The sequence below is a fragment of the Gambusia affinis genome, linkage group LG23, assembly GCF_019740435.1.
Source record: "Gambusia affinis linkage group LG23, SWU_Gaff_1.0, whole genome shotgun sequence".
Classification (NCBI taxonomy): Eukaryota; Metazoa; Chordata; class Actinopteri; order Cyprinodontiformes; family Poeciliidae; genus Gambusia; species Gambusia affinis.
Window position 1 is genome coordinate 16,903,514 of NC_057890.1, and position 20,950 is coordinate 16,924,463.

The window sequence follows — 20,950 nt, forward strand, 5'->3', positions numbered from 1 at the left end:
AGGATGACGGCCATGTTTGTTTTGTTGACGTACCTTATAGTGGAAGGACGTCTCATTTCTTAGGGGAACACTTAAAACACTACACCCCCTCAATAAGCTTAATACATAAAACACTCCTATACGCATTCATTTAATGTTGGTTTAAGTGTGTTCCAGAATATTCTCCGTCTGTAGGTCAAACAGACGCATCTCTTCACCCTCCCGCTGTTAGCAAAGATTGGGACGCCCCTCGCTGCTGGGGGAGGGTGGGGCTGAAATGTTCCGAATATTTCCACCAACACTGACGAGATGACTGCGCAGGTAAACAAAAAAACTCACGAATTTAAGTATTTATGCCAGGATTTGCATTCAAGGCTACACTTCAAATGTGTAGAGAAGCTAATAAGCGCATCCCAGTTCTCACCATGACTCGCCCCGGTTTACATAAAAAAACAAAAGTATGCTTATAAATGTAGCATATTAGCTTGTTTATCCTGAATATTTACCAAGTCTGCCAAAAATTAAAGTGGTAATGTTCGACATAAACGGAGTTTATTAGCCATAGAAACGGGGCTGTAGTGTTTCTATGCTGCAGGTGCTGAGCTTGCCGAGGAGAGGAGGGGAGTTAAACAGCGGAACGGAAGTGAACAACACCGGCTGTTAAACATTAGGGACCGGACAAATTACAACATCCGGTTACGATGATACAAAACACTGCAAATGTTTACAACATAATCCCTAAAAATCCGTTCAGGAATTTATTAACCAGAAATATCAGTGTCCCGTTAATTTCAGCTCAATAGTTAAGCTGTAAATTTTAAAGCGTTTTATGCTCTGATACTTTGTAGACGTTTCCTAAAACTCATCCAACTCAGAAGTGTCTTCAGTTAAAAATGGGTTTGAATCATTATTTACGTTTCTTTCTTTTTAAGGAGAGTAAGCTGATTTAGAATTAAGAAAATCTTTGAGAAATTTTCAGCTCTACTGGACCTCAGACCAAAGATGTCTAATCATGTGACTTGAACTAAAAAGTATATAGATTTTTTTTTATTAACTAGAGTTGCATAAGAACTAGTTACACTTAATTGAGTAACTTTTTGTAAAATATTTATATATTATTGTATTTTTACTACCTGTACCTTTTGAGTAATTCTTTTAGAATGTATCATTATTCTTACTTGAGTATAATTTTTGGATTTTCTCCAGCTCGTTGCCCCAGCTGTAGTCCTGGTCCCTCTGCAGGAGCCTTTGCAGGGCGTGCAAGGCTCTTCTGCTCAGCCGGAAATCCTGCTTCAACTCCGACTCCAATTAGAACCACAGGTGGCGGATGGGAACCCTGTGGTTCAGTCTGCAGTACGACCCTGGGTGAACAGTTTGGAAAGACAAATGAAAAATAGCAGTCCAAAGAGGCGGATATTTATTTATTTATAGTAGATTCATTAGTTTAACTTTGTTTTAGGCTGAAATTATTAATTGTGATTAATCAATTATTGAAGTAAGAATCAGCTAATTTAATAATTGATTAATCATTAACTGAAGTACTCAGAGCAGTTGCTGAAAGAACAACACAGTCAGAGGAGTAATTAAGTTCAAACTTTATTTAAAATATTCAAATATTTATCCATTTTGCATTTAAAATAATAATAAAATCCTTTATTTGTAAATATGTTCTACACAGAAATCTTCTAGTGGCAGTGTTGGCTTCACCTGAATAAAAACAATCTCCTTTTAGGCGCCTTTGCCTGTCCAGTTATTAATTGGTTAATCCAAAAATAGTTAACAAGCCGTTTTTGAATAACATTAAAAGTACATTTAAGTGAAAAATCACCAGAATGAGCCTTTATAAAAAATCCGATGAATAGTTAAATTATTTTTGCTTAATCAGTAAGCAAAATGATTTGTAGTTAAAGCCATATTTTTAGTGGTATTGCATCAAATCAGACAAAAAGCGTATCTCAAGGAAATGCAATTTAAAAAAAACAAGCTACATTAAATTTCATTTTCATATTATATTTCATGTTGATATTCATTTAATATTTATTTTGCTTTATTATTAAACTGTTGTTGAACAGGTGGGGTTTACAGACTTTTAGTCCTGATAAAAATACTCACCCCATCTTGACCCGCCAGCAGCAGCAGCTGTCGAAGCCGTTTTCTTTTTCTCTCACGTCTCCGCCTCGCTGAAGATAACCGTAAAAAGAAACGACGGAGAGGCGAGCAGGAGAGCACGACATGATGATAGAACTGCGACATAAACACAAAACACGCCGTCTCTGTTTAAATAGTAAAGGAAAAGCGGCAGACTTCCTGAAGGGGCGTGGTCATAACTGGTGCTCGAACGGGATTGGTGGAATTCGAATTTGTAGGCGGGGCATGTGGTCCAAAGGAATAACTCAGAGCAAAACAGAACTGATGAGCAAACGCTCAAGTGCTAGAAAATTGCGCTTTAAACTATTTTAAACCATGATTATATATATAAACTATAATCATGGAAAAATAGAGTGGTATTAATACTTTCACTGTTAACTATAAACACTAATTATTACTAATTAGTATTTATTAAAAAGACAAAATTACTTTTACATATTTTTATACAGTAAGCCAGATAGCAATGCAAAGATTAAATATTGCTTAATTCAAGCATTATCTACACATATATACAACTTAGAAAGGCACTTTCCATGTTATTTAATATGAATGAACTTAATTTTTTGAAACAAAAATGATTCCTATTTTTTGTTTCAAAGAAAAAATATGAATTTTTCTGCAATTCATAGTTTCATGTATTCTAATGTAATGATGCAGTCAGACTAGTCAGATATATTCTCCATCAATACTTATTGCACTTAAAATTATCTTATTTTAGGACAACTATGTTCTAAGAAGCCTATTTTAGTTAGAACACTAGTTATGTATCAACACATTATGTGTTCATTATGTGTTTGAATGCAAATCTAATGAGCCACATTAGATTTGTTAAGTAAATTAAAGGTGGAGATAATTAGAGCCAAAAGAGACAAAATATTTTTTCTGCTAATGTGTATTTCAATAAATAAATACAGGAAAATGTAGAGATTGTAAAGTGAGCAACAGAAGAAGACCGCCAACATGCACAATAACTGTGTACAAAAGCTGTGATGTACGAACACGTCAACAAAACATCTCAACAGCTTCCAAAAGGTGCTAAAAGCGTTTTACAGTGCAAACCGTGTCCTCAGTCATACGTCTCTGGGTTAAAGCAGTCTTTGTTTCTGATCGGCAAGGATACATTCAGCTGGCGGCTCCACTAACTACGTCATCAATGACACTGAAGAGACGAAACCAACGGTTCTCCTGGACCGAGGAAAAACTTTACAACTTACACACGACACTGATGAAAAACAAACTTTGATCGATGAAAAGTTCCGACAAATCTGGTCAATAACAGCTGAGCTGTTAACCGTTATTGATCAGCTGAAAACCATGAAGACAAAAAATTTTTTTAGCACAGAAGCTGTGAAGTTTCCAGTGGACAGGTGAGAACAGCGTAAAGCTTCAGTGTGGTGGTCTGGAGGGGAAAATGTTCAAATAAGAACAAAGTGAAAAGAGAAGAAAGTTACACACAGATTTAAGGCTTCAGGAGCACAAGGAGAAAATTCATTCATTTATTTTCCATTTACAAACCGTTCAGTTCTGCATTTTCCCTTTAAAATCTGTTATTTTCCATTTAAATTCAAGTTTGGAACTGAAGTCAGTTGTGTAAAGTCAAAAACTGAGAATAAGAACAAACATGTTTGTCATGTTGGAGTTTAAATATTTGCTTTTACTTAAATTTTTATTTAATCTTTTATATTTTTTTTAGTTGTCAGTTACAATTTTAGTTGCTTGAAGTAAATCCACAAATATTTAACTTCATAAAAAACCAAGTAAATGAAACAGCAGTCTAAGTGAATAAATAAAAATATGAAAAAATATTGGAATTATCTTTCACCAAGATTATTTTCTAAATAAATTCAAATTAAGTATTCAAGCTAAATTTTGAGCAAGTTATCTGACCAAAGTGTCAAAACAAGAATTTTGAAATGATGAGATTAAATATGAGTAATATCTTTGCAAATTTAACTACAGTTACAGTATTTTATTCTATAATTTTTACGTAAAAAAAGGAAAACCTGCTTCTTGATACAAATGTGAACAAAAAATTTATTTTTCCTCAAAGTTACAATTTTACAAATTAATTTCCTTATTGAGAATTTATTCCCAATTTGACATTTTCAGCTTTATTTCATCTCTCATGAGATTAAAGAATAAATACAAAACGTGTATTAGTTCCTACAGAGGATAAAGTTGGATTTTGACCCAGATGCTTTGTGTTTGTGGTGATAAATCGTAGATCCCACATGATCGACCGTCAGCTGAACGCGGTGAAGGAGATCAGAAAAGAGGAGCTGTGTGACGCATCGCTCGGCAACAGACGACGGTCTTTAAAAGCACAACCTTCAGTCAAGGCGTCTCAGTGAGTAAAGCAGCAGATATTTACAAGAAAAAACAAACATTCATTTCCCTCTTCCTCCTGGTCAGAGTTCGGCCAATGCCTATTCACGCTGAGGTTATACGGTCCGTTTCCATGGAGACGACGTCAGGCTCCGCAGGGCATCGGAAAGAAGAGGAGGCACTTCCTGAATGGCTGGTTTGATGTGGAGCGTCTCTGCGCCTCGGTCGTCTCCTGAGTGAAGCTGGCGATTGACTGCAGGGTCTCCGTCCGGCCACCAGGGGGCGCTGCTGTTTCAGTGGCCTGATGGTGGAGGCACTTTGTAAAGATGCTCTGAGGGGGAATCCAGCTCCGTTATGTCATCAGGATGGGCTTCTGCCTCACCTCCAGGATGTCTGCCACACAAACAAAGAGCAGAGCTGAAAACCTCTCAGCCGTCAGGAAACAACTTCAGCTTTTAGAGCCGAACACGGTTCTGTTGATCAGAGGGAAAATTTTTATGGCAGAAATACTTGTTACATTCTGCAACATCTTACAAGTCAGTGAATACCAGAAACAATGAGTTTTATCGAATGTTTAAGAATCTGAAATTGAATGAATGTGTCAATGATAGCCCAAGTAATTTAATTACTTTTTAGCTATGGTTTTATTTTGAGGCACACAAAAGAAAAAAAAAGCATATTATACTCCTTAATAGGTAAAAAAGTAACAAAAAGAAAATATGTATACATCCTCATATGCACAAATTTATACATACAGTAGAGGCAAGAAATAATCTGATCCATTCATGTTTTATATAATAATACTTTATTTAAACAAAAAAATGCATCCAGCTTGAGAAGGACTGGGAAGAGTTTTGTGGTTGCCACTATAATTTCATATGTAGTAATTTGAATTATGAACAAATATGTTTTTTCATGATGCATTTCTTGTTAAACTACTGATGTCACTCATAATGTCACTACCAAATCAATATTTTAATTACTATACTTACTGATGAATTATAAAATTTAATATGCGTGCTATTCAGTTACGAATAAATTATACTTAATAATTTTATTACGATATTAAACACGATAGTCAGACCATCATGTAAATATCTGTTACAGGACAGTCTTACCACGATGTAATAAATAAAACATTTCTGTAATGAAATCCAATTAAGTTATCTTAGAAACTGAATTAGGTTTATTCCAAACAGAGTGAAATATCTGAAGCTACGAGTTTCACTTTTTAGATTGAAATAAATAAAACTATTTGAATTAAAGAAGCTGGCGTGTTTCTCCTGCTGTAGCAGCTCTCCGCCTGCAGGTGGCAGTGTGTTGCAGCGCTCTGACCTGTGGTGATGCGGTGCAGCGGCAGCGTGACGTAGGTCAGGTGTGAGTAGAGCAGGAAGAAATCCTCAGCCCGGTTCAGCTTGAGCCAGGAGCCGACCAGCGAGCGGCCGGTTCCAGACAGCGAGCGCGAGCGAAGGTTGGTGGCCGCGTGAATATCTGAGGAGACGGTCAGTGAGGTCACAGTGATTACTACCAACCCAGAACCAGAACCAGAACCAGAGCTGAAATCTGCCTGAATAAATCAACACAAAATAAAAACCGGTGAGACCAGTTCACCTTCGTCCTCCTCCTCCCTGAAGAATTCCTCGCTGTCGTTGGCGGAGTGAGACTTCTTCATCTCTGCAATCCTGTTTCTGGGAACTTTTCTCCTGAGCGACGGAGAGAAGAAGGACGGACGGTTCCTCTCTGGGGTCGGAGGCGTGCTGAACGACGTCACCTGACAACAACAGCCACGTTTACCACAGGAAGCCGATGAGGTCATACAGACACAAATAGCAGAAATACAGGAAAATAAAACTGAAAACAACATTATTTCAGTTGATTATTTGGACAATTAATCCATCAATCGGATAAAAAAAAAATTGGCACATTCTGCAAATTTTTCATTTAATTACTTCAGCTTATTCTATAACAATGTAAAATAGAGACATCTTAGTAATCATTTTTATTTATTTTATCTAAATAAGAAGATGCACATTGTAAATCATTCCTTTATTCATCATTTAAAGCTAAAAATACTTTTTAACATCAACATGAGAAAAGCTCAGCCTTTCTGCTGCACTTATCAAAACAGTTCAGAGCTGATTTATTGATTATTTAATTTGAACAGGGATAAAAAGAAGATAAAACATATTTACAGACAAAGAGGGTTTTCTATAGTACATTTAAAATGTTTATATTTTTGTACAATTTTGGCTTAATTACTACTTTGTCTGTGGCCCAAATGACGTTTTTTTTCTCTGTATATTTTAGGTAATGTTTAATCGATAACTAAATTAGTTGGTGATTATTTCAATGATCGACAAACCACAATTAATTGATTATTTTGTTTGCGATTAATTTAAGAGAAAGAGATTATCTTCCTTTTGAGCTCAGGCTGTAAACCAGACATGATTTTAAGCATCAGATTGTAGAATAATACATAATTCATTCTGCCTGCATTCATTATGGATGGTGACCTGGTTTCATCATAAAGCTCCTTGTTGCTCTACTGGACTTTCTCTCTGCTTCCTGCGGCGCCACCAGCTGGTTTCTAGCCTCACCCTCTCGTGCATCGGGGACACCTGGTCCTCCTCCGTGTTGCAGGGAGACGTGTCGCCAGTCGGCACCCGGCTGACGGCCATCTCAGCATGACCTTTGCCCTGTGGCCCCTTCATCCTCACAAACTCCATGTTGTTGTACTTGTAGAAGCCAAAGGACATCCGCTGGGCCATCTTAGCAGCGACGCTCACCTGCAACAACCAAACACACGTTAACACACTGCGAAGGACTTCAACTGAGTTTATTGTACTGGAATTAAATATTTAAAGGAGATGCAAGTTTTGTACTTTCATTTGCATATGGACCCAACTTAAGCCTGTTCAATGAGGTCACCTTTAACATGACACTTAGCATGAAGCAGCTGCAGCTACATGCATGTTTTAGCAGAGTGTTTGGGTTCTGGTTCTGACCCGGTTGTCGTAAACCTTCCTGAGCGCCTCGTAGCGGATGGATCCCTGGAAGATGACGCCCTGGAAGGTGTTGCTCTTATCGCTCGCCACCAGCTCCACACACACCATCTCGCCCTCGCCCACAGTCATATCTCTGAACACCTACACAGAGGGAGGAGAGCTAAATCCAGAACATCAAAACTATGGATTTCTGACTCCTCCAGCAGAAAAGGTTGTTAAATAAGGAGCTCAGTGCTAAATAGAGTGAAAAGGTCAGAGGTCACGCTTCAATACAGCAGCAAGTGGTTGGTTTTAGGATGAGAGAAGCGTCTCTACCTCTTCAAAGTTGTCGATCATGAAGAAGATGTTGGGGTAGCTCATCTTGGACTCCTCTCCTTTGATGTCCATGGCGTGTTTACTGGGAGAGGCGAAAACTTCCTGGAGGAGAAAGTTGGAAAAGATGACAGAAACAAAGTCGAGGAAACTTCCATCCTGGTGGCGGCGCTGATTTCCTACCTGACATTTCTTCTTGTGGATGTGGATGTCTCCGGCGTCTGAGCGCGTGCAGACGGCACACGTTACCACGTAGTCCAGCTGGGGGAAAATGGAGAACTCAAGTTCGTTAGTGTTGAAACGGTGAGACATTCATGAAATACTGCTTATCTATTCTGTTTGCTAAAATGATCAGAACTGCAGGTTGAGCGCTGATGAGGCGGATCATGGTTTGATTTGTTCATTTCTGCAACTTTTTAATAGGGATAAAAATCACCCCAAAAGCTGTTTAAAAACCTACAAACTTCAGCTCTGATGTTTGAAACATCAAAGCTGGAAAATGAGCAAACAAAGAAGGAAAAACTAGAACAAAAACATCTCAGCAAATATAAGCTCCAATTTGAATAAAAAGGGTTTAAAAGCCAAAAACCAGCAGCAGTCGACTGAAGACAGACTTCCATTCTGTCTGAACTCAAAGATAAACGCTGCTGTCGTTTTTGGGAGTCATTGTCTCTTTGTGTCACCCTGTTTGGTGAGAATTCAGTAGATTTACCTTCTGCAGGATCAGATTCAGGTAGACGCTCTCCTCCCAGTCGATGTCTGGGTCACCAAGACCCGGGAGCTTCTTGGAGTCCCTCCTGTAGACTTCCACCTCCACCTAAAAACACAAAACGCAGTAATCAGATTTTCCTTGCAGTAGAATCTGATAACTCTGTAGGCTAAAGAGTATTTAATGTTTATTTGCTTCCTCCCTCTTGCTCCCCAGGCGTGAGACGTTTCATGCTTTTATTTTTCCTTCCTGTCAGATGCTCTTCAGAGAGATCCCAGGTCTCCAAATGCCAGGAATCCTATCGCTCACAGACCTTTTAGAGAGCCAGAATGGTCACCATGGCGACGCCCGTTTGTGTGTGCAAAACTGATGGGATGAAAAGGCTTCATGGAGGAAACAAGAGAACCAGTTGATGATAAAAATGTTGATTTTTGACAGACTGAGGTTCATGTTTCCTTAAAGGAAAGTGAGGAAAGGCGCCGATCTTCAATCTTCATCCAGTATTTGGATGCCAAATACTAAAATCATCCCAGAAACTCTTCATGCTACTATCATGGAAAGTTCAACTCTTTTACAAATTTTTTAAGACCAAATTAAACATAAAAAAGTAGCAGAAACATTAAAACAAGAAGATTAAAATAAACAAAACTATTTTGAATGAAACCAAATACTGAACCAATTGTACTGCAAAGAATGCAAATGATTGTTTGTTTCTATGTACATTATTGACTTACTGGCAAAACCCTGAAAACTTCAGGAAAGTTAAATACATATTAATTGCAATATGCACGATCAGCTGCTCCAGGTTAAAGATTGCTAAGAACTCTGACTTGCTTTCCTCTGCTGGTAAAATTGATAAGAGACTAATTAAAATGAGGATGATGAAAGCAGGATGCAGTGAGGCATGGCGGCTTCAGACGCAGAGAGGAGGTTGATGAACCTGAAAATGCTGGAATAGGAAGAGGACTGAAAAAAGGGAAAGTTTTAATTTACGGTTACGGTTAACAATGATTCAGGTAATGACTGGAAAAACCAGATCATGTGGTTGGAGGATTTCCTGTTAGACGTGCCTGTGATCCGTCTGGGTTCAGGAATCTAACCAGGACAGAAACATCGGGGCAGAGCCAGAATAATCCCAGAGATCTACCAGCAAGAGACCAAGAGAAACTCTCAAACGCTCAGGCTGAATATCTGATGGACATAAATGCATGAAGATCCAAGTTCTTTCATTTGCTTAAGAGGGACATTTTGAACAACATCAATGTAAATGCATGTTGCAGTCGCAGGTATTAGATGTGGAAAATCAATTGTTGGCCCCTTTCCACAGATAAAATGTTGAGAGCATATATACAGTAAACCTCTCTCAATAACATAAAGTAATTAAGAGACCTTATGTCATTATAGATAGAAAAAAGGGGGAGTACACTCAGAACCTTACAGAAAAAAAAACGTGTAAGTTTCCACATATTCAATTCAATTCAATTCTAATATTTTCCATATGTGGAGTTAAAAATGCCCCCCCACATTCACCCCCCCATCTATAATGACCTTAATACACTGTCCTTCTTACAAGCTGACATTTCTCAGTTTAGGAAATAGAATTAAAAAGAATCTCTTCATATGGTCATAATCACATCTTAAGACACACCGACATGCACCAAACCCAAAGTGTTTTGTTGGTATCATAACAGGATTTGACTCGTTTGCTACAGTCATTTTACCACTATAGTTTGTCAGAAACTAATATGGCTGCCGCGCGCGCAGTGCTCTGTTCTACATTTAACATTTTGATGTCACTTGTGACCAGCGGCAATGGTCAGGTTTTTAAATTTTAATATACCTTTTTCATCCCATTGGAAAATTAAATGGTGTTGTAACTCATAAAATGAAATTCAACTACTAAACGTTGTTTTTAATGATACATTGATTTTATTTGAAAGAGTCTTTCAAACACACCTTCAACCCTGACTGAGTTCAGGAACAATAACTTTTTTCTCTTTCAGGCATTTCTTCCGGTTGGTTCAGGAGAACCGTCGCCTTTAAATCTCTCAGCGCGTAAATAAAGAATCCAGAGGAAAAGTTCTGAAGGTCCGGTCCGGTTCTAAAGCCGTGACGCTGCTGCATTAGCAGTCAGCCGTTTCTCTGTCTAAGGAGGAGGAAAAATGTTACGCTGAGCTGGACTCTGAGGCAGTAACCATGGCAACCATAGATGGAGGGGCACGTGGGACAAACTACAAAAGGCAGACAGAGTCTGTGCTCTCCAAATGTAATTATAAAAAGGGTAAAAGGACAAAGCTGTCAGACACTCAGAGTTGGGAGTGATGTAGAATATCAATATGCTGGAAATAAACAATAATTTACATGTTGAAACTTAAAGAGCCTCCAAAATGAAAAGGAATTAATATTTAAATAAATTGTGACTGATATTCCAGTCCTACATTAGTTTGTGTATTTAGATGTTTTGTTGAAGTCATATATAACGGTAAATTGTTGGGATAAAACAGATTAAATTAAGAATAAAATATTTACTCTCACTTTGCTCATTCGTTCAGCATTTCTCCGTCCTCATTTCTCTCTTCTGCTGCAGAGAATCCGCCTACAGATCAGGAGATTCTGGTTGTTTTGTTTTGGGAAATGATCCCACTAAGATCTGCAGTGCAGGCTGGACGAATGATCAGAGAACCAACGGCGGCTGCCGTGCTCTTCGCCTCAATCCGTGTGATTACATCTGGCCTTTGTGAGGTCTGACCTGCGGACGGAAACGATGGCCGCTGATGGCCTGAAATGGCAAATATAGATTCAATCTGCTGCTGAATGAAAACCCAGACTATTTTCTGCTGTGGTGATTAGATTCAATCAAAGGCAGGAGAGAGACGCAGAAAATATGGTGGAAGTCAAGATGTAAATACTCAATAATAATTCATAACCTGAAAGAAAAGGATTTAAATAGTGCGATAAATGGAAGGAGGTAAAATTTTGATAGCTGCACTTATCTTTCTATATATTATGTATTTTTATCTAAACAATTTTGAATAAACAGAAATTTCAGTTCATTTTACTGCAACCTGAATGCGACTGAAGGAAACCAGAACTACTACAGTTTATTTTACGATGGTTTAATAGTGCATCATTTATCAGACTTTATGTTCCTGTCGCTGCAAACTTCACAAAGCAAAAGTACAGATTTTTATTCCTTCTGCTGGGATCATGAGAGCCGATTAAACATTTCATATTTAATTAATTAAAAACTGAAATTATGTCCTTGAATTAATACCATTTTTGCCTTCTAACAATCTCTGAATATATCAGACAGCATTCAGATGTTTTCTCTCCTGGACGTCATCCGTTAAAGAATCAGAGAATTTAAAAGGAAACTGATAAAAACACCAGTAGAAATCTAGAATGTCAGATTATTTTTCACCTTTTTGGCCTCGCCGTTGTCTGCGCCGACATAGGCGGGCTTCCTGCGGACGTAGAACAGCATGTCGTCCTGCCGCGGCGCCCACTTCTCCATGAAGTAGGTGGAAAACATCCAGGTCCAGAAAACGATGCGGTCATCTTTAAAACAGCCTGGAGACACAAAATGGACGTCAGGAGATGGACGGCTAGTATAAAACGACAAGTTTTATCACCTAAAAGAGTCATTTTATCCCCAGGATAGGTTTTTTGAAATATTTAAGCCATTATTATTTACCAAGAACCTGTTGATGCTTTTATTTTGAAAAATAGCTGGGCATCAATAGATGTAAGGTTAAAGGCGTCAGAGATAACAGCCATGTTTTGTGTTTCAGACGATGACCATCTGCCCTTCATCGCCACAGGATGCTCATCACCTTTCAGAGGCACCTGTCTGGTTACCCGGCAACAGTTGCTAGGAGGCAGGAGGTTGATAAGACGTTAACGGTGCTTATCACTAAACCTGATCAGAGACACAAATTTGTACTTTTATAAAAGAAAATATGACTAGTTGGGAAAAAAGGGGGAAAGAATCTGGTTTTCTTCACAGCAAAAGCTTTAAAGTGATTTTTTTTTTGCTTTGAGTTTCAATCAATACAAACAAATTTAAAGGAGTTTTATTAGAAATGAAACCCATAAAGTTTAACACGTTCAGTAAAATATGTACAGAGTGGACAGAAATCAGGATCTTCTACCAGAAAATGATGTAACATTTAATATAAACAAATGTTCTTAATAAAGTAAACATATGTGAGATAAGTTTTCTCTTTGTTAAGTGACAATGTTCTCATCTTGCTTGTGTGATTTTAGTCATTTTAAGCTGAAGTAAACTTGGACGTGTCCTAATTTATTCCTCACCCAAAATTGCATGTTTTAACTTCCATTTTATAGTTTGTACTTTTTATTAAATTATTTTGTATTATGCAGTATTGTTACTGCATAAACTGATTAATTGCCTGCATGTGAAAAAAATTACAGAACAGAAAAAGGAAAAAAAATAAAGAAAAATGAAAAAAGGATGAAAGAAAACAAATGCAAGAGAATTACATGAGGAACTGTTAAACCGACTGTAGTTTCCTCACAACGCCTGGAAAACCTCTAGAGGGCGCCACCATGGTCAGATGTCTGATCTGGACTCCTGTTGCTCCAGAAAAGCAGTGAAGACGATCCAGATCTCATAACCACAGATGAAGCTTTGCTGTTCTTATTCCCAGAAACATAATCTAGATTACGATCACAATTTACTGATCCAATCCATAATCAAAGCTCCTTATTGTGAAAACTGAACCGATCAAACCCTGATCCAATCACAGCTGAGCTTTAGTTTTTAATTTGAAATCAAACAGTAGAATGATGAGTAGAGCCAAACGGTGGCGCGTCGGGATTAATCTCATTATCTACGACGACGTGATCGGGTCACCAAGAGCTGCTGCTGAACCAGACAGGAAGAACCAGAGGATCAGGAAGGCGGCGCCGTGGCAACCGCAGGAAGTCATTAACTCAAGGTCACAACATTAGTCCAGATCTCATAGTTGAGACCTTCATGAAGCTCAAACCCGTTTCATTTTGGTTCTCCAGTCAGGTTTGAACAGAAGTTTGGAACTGAAAGTAAAGTCAGACCAAAGATGTGATGAAGGTTTGGGTTTCGTCTGAGCGCCGCTCTATTTATAGCTGCTGATCCTGTTTTAAAAATACATCAGCTGTGATGAAACCAGGCGCAGCGTCACACGGCCAGGAAAGTGATCTGAATCCTCCAAAAACTACAGGGTCTTATGGATCATCGATAAAATCTGTTTTCATACCAGATCAGATTTTTATTTTTTTTCCTCTCTTACTTTTCTGAGAAAGAAATTACAAGTGACAGAAAATTACTTTCATTCCAATCAAACTTAATAATTTAACAATTGAATATATGCTTAATATATTTGTTTAATTACAAGCAGGCAATCATAATATTAGCAGAAAAAAAGCCACAATTTTACCAGAAGGACATTATAAAAACATTTGAATGAAAAAAACTTCTAGAGTCATGAGGATCTGATATGAGCTGCTCAGTTTGTGATTCTTTCTTTAAACAGTCATTTAAAACTCCTGCTACTGATAATTTCATTCATGTGTAAAAAGTTTAAATATGTGCTCATCTGTAAAACCAATACAAAAGTGTAGCTTCACAAGATGCTCAATGTGCCTCATTTTATTTGATTGTTTTTGTGTTGGAGTTCTCATAAAATTATTAATTCAGTCTTCTAATATTATCACTTTATTCTGGTATTAATTAGACTGAAACTAAAGAAAAGCAGTGAAATAAAATTCCAGATTTTCCCAAAAATTTGACTAATTGATAAAATTGATTTATCACCCTGTCCTGGTGACCACTAGAGCGCCAGTTACTGGAACCAGTGACCTAACCATTAGTCTCCCATATTGTCTCTGTAGACAAGGAAAGTCGAAGTGTGTATCACTTGACCTCCCTGACTGATGCGTGTGACCCGTTTGTCATGTGACGGACCCTCAGTGTTCATCTTGTGCTCTCTGACACGCTGCCGTTTCCAAAGCAGATCAGTTTCTCTCTGCAGAAACATTTAAATTAGCAGCAATGAATCCACATTCCCAGTCTGTCCGTTTGGCTCAAACCTGCTGCTCCTGTTCGTTTGTGTGATGTGACCCAGAAACTTGATGGCGGACGACCCGGTTCCTAAAACCGGCTGGAGGAAACGCCAGGCGAGGCAGAGCTGAAGGTTTCTGAGGAATCTTCAAGGTTTTCCTGAAACATTTCTTGATTCCTGCAGCTAAATCGCAGCAAAACCAGATGAAAGGAGCTGAGAAACAGCTGCAGGTTTTAGTGGAGCTCAGATGTTTGTTGCAAAACGCTGAAACATAAAATGCAGATTTATGTCTGCATTTTAAAAAAAGAGAATTGTTTTAAGTCAGTCCAGCTGTTTTTCTGTATCAGATTGATACTAAACACCAGATATCCATCGGAAGTGAAAAAGTGGATCTGTGCATCCCGGGTTTTGAAGTCGCTCCAGACATGAAGCACAAACAGGAAACAGATAATCAACTTCCTGCTGGGGTCAAACCTGCCCCAACGTGAACCAGCTGTGACACAGAAAACATTAACATTTCTGCAGAAGCTCAGTCAGTCTGACTCTCTGTGCTGGTTAAATATTCAGCAGGATTTATTACTCGAGTCGCAGAGCGATCAGCTATTTTTACTGCAGAGAAGCAGACGAAAGAGAGTCTGATGTGATTTATTCCCTCCGTCAGGGAACAACAAGCTGACGTCAGTATTTATATGTGAGGGTTTATAAAAAGCCCAACCATTGACAGGCAGCTCTACGTTTCTGCTTCAGGTTTCAACCAGTTGAAGGTGAAATTCAAAATGTGAGAAAATGCCAGAAAATTAAATGTGTAGTGAAAACATTAACAGTGGAAGTTAGTAAAGTTAGTCTAATAACCCAACAGTACTTTGTCTTTACCTTCTTGTTCTGGTAATCAGATCCAGGATCACCAACCTGACTCCACAGGCAGCTTTAACTAAATATTGATTACATATCTGAGACTTCTTGATCAGTTATTGATTCTTTACTATTAAACATGGAAGCTTAGAAAAAAAACAGATGTAGATAAAGTCTTTAACTTTTCTATATTTTATCACATTAAAAGCCTCAAACTTCAGTATTTTAAATCAACGTTGAGAGATGCTGAAGTAACATCACTGCACTGATTGGTCACCTTCTGTTTTAAATGTTTTTCAATCAGTCTCCTGAAAATAAATTAAGGAATATTGGTGATTGGAAACTAAAGAGTAAAATTATTCCTGGCTATGAACATGATAGTTGTGACTGTGTTGTCATTGTGTGAAGTGAATAAAGACCGGAGTCACTGTTGGTAATTTGCTTTAAGCGTGCTGAGTCAGCAGCCTGCGGAAGAGCATCAGAGGACAGAGACCAGCTGCTCACTTCCTCCAGTACTAAAGTTCTGCTTTTAAAGCTCCAACTACAATACTTTAACTAGCCCACTCCACATTCACTCCCCTATAAATTATAACTCCACTTTCTAGCCAGAATGGAGCCTAAATAAATCGATTTACTTTTGATCAAGCCGAACGTTTCCCAGCCCAGAAAATGAAATTAACATTTTTTTTCCACCTTCAGTGAGATGACGGTTTTTATTTTAGTAGGTTTTAGAGATGGATGGAGGCATCTGGTCTTCATGCTGCGACTTGGCTTGAGACAAAACAAACATCTTGATTTGGGAAGTATTTCATCGTTTTTGTTTTTTTAAATCAGGCTACGATCGATTAAATGAAGCCAAAATGAATACAGGTTGTTTCTTAGTATCTTACATTAAAACTAACAACATTAAAACCAAGAGAAACTAAACTGGCTTCAATGATTGGCAGCAATCATCTAGTTTCCTCTGGTGGGCGGAGCTTAAAACGCTTAGTTACAGCACAGCAGAGAGGGTCGGGTTATTATCACGTCATTTATAACTTACCCACACTGCGATGAGGTTCTAAGGATATCGTGCTCCAACTCTATGGTGATATTTAAACATTTATCAGTAAAAGTATTGAATGCCTGTTTGTTTGAAAGGTTTTTTTAAATAATTTCTATTTTTACAAACACTTTACTCTTAAACTATGCTGGCCCATTTACTGAAAATGATTGATTAAAAGAAACCCAAACATTAAAAATGTTTAAACTCCCTTTTCTGCAACAGGTCTGAGAATTTTCCAAATTTATATTCTTAGACTTTTCAACTGCACCGTTTAAATCATTTGTTTTTTTAACTACTTTCAGAGACAAAAAAAAAGACTAATTTTCATATCTACGGTTTATGGTGGAGCAAAAATGGCAGCTTGTTCAAAAATTCTCAATACTTTGTAAAAGTTAAAATACTGCTGGGCAAAGAATCGAGCTCATGAATTTATGGAGGGATTCAGCAGCTGGAAGTGTTTCTCCTGCAGCTGCGGCGCGGCGAGCTGTGATGAAGTCATTGCTTTTCAAACAGAGCTCTATTGATTTATGCATCACAACAAACGAACAGCACCGACTGTTTGCTTCAGGGCCGATAAAACGGGGCAGAAACACCCAACAAACTGCACAGCCGACACTTCTCCATCAGCTGGGGAGTGTTTGTGTGAATTCAGGACGATTGGATCAATTCAGACTCTAACAGGACAGTTTAGCTGCTGCAAACAGTTTCCACTAACCTAAAAACACATACAGAGACTTTACACACATGTTCTTCATGAAGGTGGCCAATAATTAAAGCAGCAAATAAAAAGGTTTTTGTTATAAAAAACAGATTTTTAAATACAATCCTGGCTTTTAATGATGTTATTTTATTACTTCTGACAAAGCAAATATGCAGAAAATCAACAAAAACAGAAATCTGTTGGACTGATTTAACCAATCTTGTTTTGTCAAATAAGTTGTATTCCATCAGTACTGATAGATTTACTCTTTCATTTAGAAAGAAAACTAAAAAAAAAATTACTTTTTTGGAGCTGAATTGAAACCCACAGAGTCTGATTAATCCAAAATTAACTGAATTTGTTGTTAATAGTTATTTCTCCTGTTGCCTGCTGCTGTTTGAACTGATTCTTTCTTCAGAAATGTGGCCTTTGACCCTTTCAGCTTCTTCAGTCTGTGTGACGTCTCCCTAAAAACTTAGAGGAAGCCCAAACTTCCTCTAAAAGTTACAGCTATTTATTTCTCATCATTTTAACCATTACATTTGCCTCTTTCAATTATTAGATCATTAATTAACACACAAATAGAAAGATAATTTAACATTTAAACTGTGTTCATGTGTCATGAACCACCCAAAGACTTTTTCCTAAACTGTTAATACTACAATAAATCAGTAATGTATGTATTCAGAATCTCATTTTGGCTGAAAGCTTAAATTTAGTTTGTTAAAATAAATCTGGAGGTTTTTTTTAAATATACTCTTTAAGAGAAAACATTATATTAGAAAACTAATATTTAAAATGTTATTGAATAAACATCTGGTGTAGTAATAACTCTGCCTTATTTCATAGCTCTCTGTGTTTAGTGTTGAGTTCTCTAATCAAATTATGACACTGATCCCTGAGGTTTATTTGCAATATGGTTGCTAATACTGCAGAGCTAATTTCTGCCATTTTGCTCACAGGAACATCTCTTTATATATTTCTGTGTTACTGCTAATGACTCTATAAAATAGATTCATTCTGAAATTAAAAAAAAAAAACAACTTTTACTTTGTCTGCGATTACTACAGTGTCTCACTATAGTTTAAATCTGTAAAGCTTCCTCTTTTACCAAGGATCTGAAAACCAGCAGGGCAGAAGAACTCCAGCTACAAAACAAACAGGAACAAACCACAAGATTTTCCATCCAGACCAGTTTAAAACAGTTAGGTTCAATTTAAGTAAACTCAGCATCTGATCAGTGGATATTGTAGAATTCAAACAGCAAACTTTCAGTTCTACATTAACACATTTCATTTCAGGTTAGGATACATTGACATTTTAAGGAAGGATTTATTTTTAAAGGGAGTTTTTTTACTTCTCAGTTTGCACTCAGCTAAAACCCAAACAAAATTAGAAGATGAGAGAATACTGTAGTTTAAATGTAGGTAAAAACACATGGAAGCTTCTTCTCACTAGAAGTTGCTAACATTGCATTTGCCTTCAATACAAAAGCAAATTAGCATTTAATGGCATAATATGAAAAAACATAAATCTTTACGTCACTTAAAGTTCTCTTTCTTTGGGAAACGATCAGTTGTTCTGGGTTCCTGCATCTTGTTATTAGCCGAGATAAACTCTGGCTTGTTTTTATTCTGTTCAATGTAAGAAATTCAGTATTTGTGCTTTAATTAAAAAAAAACAACAACAAAAAACAAAAAAAAAACAAACCACATAATTCTGAACAGCTATTTTATCAAATTAACAAGTCACACCGCTGTTGTTGGTGGTCTGATACATGTTTTAAGCTATTCTACGCAGTTTTACATCAGCCTTACTTTACAGTATCTTGTTTTGTATACTTTAATAATAAATTTTACCTTTCGTTTGCCTGTTACTTTGCTGCACGTACAGAATATTCACACTGAGGGACAATAAAAGGATATCCTCACTTTTTAAACAAAATGGGGCCCATAGTTGAAGTCTCTTAAAACCATTGGTACGGTCCTGCATACAGTCTGAGGCGCAGAAAGTTGGAAACAAAGCTGGACAAATATAAATGAAGCAACAAACAGTGGCACATATAAAGCGATTAGAAGGTTTACGTGGACTCTGACTGGTTGCCCTATTCCAGAAATAAATCAGAATAAGTCGGATATAAAGTGGCAGACACGCAGCCATCAGCTCCCACAAATAGCGTCAGGTCCACGGACAATCAGACTCACCGAGTCCGCTGATCTCCTGTCGGCTGTTGAGTCGGTTCCTCTCGTCGGCGATGGCCTTCAGCATCTGCTGCAGGGAGCCGTCCAGCTCTCCGTTCTCCTCCTCCGCGGGCCCGACAGCTTTACACAAACCGGGAAAGGACGCCATCTCCGAGCTGGGACCATGACAGTCCGGGCTAAAAGCAGCCCACGGTACCGGTTCACGGCAGCTAACTAACGGCTACAAGGAGGACCAGAAAAAGGGGGACACCGGGATATCCCCCGGTTCTCCTTCAAATTTACTCCGGATTAGATTGTAATCTTGGCACCAAGAGGCCGCTGGAGGTCAGGACCGGTGCGCTGTGCTGCGGTGGCCGAGAACAACAGTAGACAGCTCGGTGTGCTGAGGGAGATCCTGCTACTTCTGTTGTACAGATCAGCTGGAAACACCCCTCGCACTTCCGGTAACATGAAGGCCTTAAAGAGACAGGGCAGCTAAAAGGCGCAGAAACGCAAACTGAACCAAGAGCACGCAGAAGTGTCGCAGACGATTCCGTTACTCCTTAAATCCAGGGACATTGAAGGTTGGGTCTGCCTGAATAAAATAAAAATAAGAAAACGAATTTGTACAAAATCCCTGAACGACTAAACGATGCAGATTAATAAATACTAAATGCTATAGAGGGAAAAGGACGTTTGAAAAGGTTAAAGTTATTTAAGAAAAATCTAAATTTTGTGGAAATAACAGAAAAGCAAATATAATTTGTGCAATTTTAATCTATGACTTTTTGAAATCAAAGTTCTGTGACAAAAAAAGTGTTTAAGAGCACAAAAAACAAATTAAAATGCAATGAATTAGAATTTAGAGACAAATTGATTAATGTTCTTCAGGCAAACTGTTACAAGAGAGAGAAATAATAGAATTTTTTAAAAGTGCCCGAAACCATAAGATTTGATTTAGACAGCACTTTTAATTATTGCAAACAATTAACACTAAAGATAAAAAAATATATACTTACCTCAACGAAAACAAACATATTTTGTTGTTAACTGTAATTCATTAATAGTTTCTAGCAATATTGGTCACCTGAGTTATCCAAGTGGCTCGTGTTTCCATCTCCAAAATGGCGGCCAAGTTGACGTACAACGGAGCCAAGTCAGCTGAAATGGGGCCAAAAATCATTTGGACTAAGTTAAGTCCTGTTTCACACTGTATTAGACTGACAGGGTAATTTTCTTTAGAAAATACACAGCAATAAGCAGTTAATTGAAGGGTCACATTCAAACAGCACCAAAGGTAAATTTAAGCTAACCGTTTTGATTCTCCAACCGTTGAAACAACGGCTAACACCCGTGAACCTGATGTGTCAGTTACATGGATCCTATTGACATACACCGTCGGTTGTGAACGTAGTCAGAATCTGACCATTGACAATATTCAACGTTACACCACATCAAGCTCCGCCCTCCTGAACTGCACCTCTCCGAAGGCTCAAATGTCCCGGTTTAAACAAGCGCACCCCTAATTTTCCAGACAAAAGATGACGTCATTTGTAACGGTCTCTGGACACTGGCGAGGAGAAAAAAACCTGGACTATACATGGATTATGTATGTATTATCAAGGCAATTTGT

General features: G+C 37.8%; 2 protein-coding genes across 9 annotated transcripts in view; both read right to left on the bottom strand.

Annotated features, from left to right (window-relative positions):
- Nucleotides 1–2,272, bottom strand: part of phf21b (PHD finger protein 21B) — a 65,934-nt gene extending 63,662 nt beyond the window's left edge. For all 7 annotated transcript variants that reach the window (XR_006369855.1, XR_006369853.1, XR_006369854.1 and 4 more), the window contains exons 1-2: nt 2,092–2,272; nt 1,158–1,340 (exon numbers count right to left, since the gene is read on the bottom strand). Coding sequence is in view for 4 of the 7 variants with exons in the window: in XM_044108953.1 (XP_043964888.1) it covers nt 1,158–1,340; nt 2,092–2,213 (305 nt within the window). In the remaining 3 variants the exon portion in view is untranslated. The remainder of the gene's footprint in view (nt 1–1,157; nt 1,341–2,091) is intronic.
- Nucleotides 2,273–3,609: 1,337 nt separating this feature from the next.
- kiaa0930 (KIAA0930 ortholog) lies at nt 3,610–20,867 on the bottom strand. Of its 2 annotated transcripts, XM_044108959.1 has the most exons (12): nt 20,631–20,867; nt 20,405–20,478; nt 19,342–19,912; nt 11,900–12,048; nt 8,482–8,586; nt 7,953–8,030; nt 7,773–7,874; nt 7,458–7,598; nt 7,050–7,238; nt 6,064–6,223; nt 5,788–5,943; nt 3,610–4,845 (listed from the first exon to the last, which is right to left on the bottom strand). In XM_044108959.1, exons 3-12 carry the CDS (start codon nt 19,484–19,486, stop codon nt 4,805–4,807), a joined length of 1,266 nt encoding a protein of 421 aa, XP_043964894.1. In that variant the 5' UTR covers nt 19,487–19,912; nt 20,405–20,478; nt 20,631–20,867; the 3' UTR covers nt 3,610–4,804. The 2 variants fall into 2 exon arrangements, with proteins under 2 accessions (XP_043964894.1, XP_043964895.1); XM_044108960.1 differs by lacking the exon at nt 20,631–20,867 and having other exon boundaries at nt 20,405–20,608.
- Nucleotides 20,868–20,950: the final 83 nt, after the last annotated feature.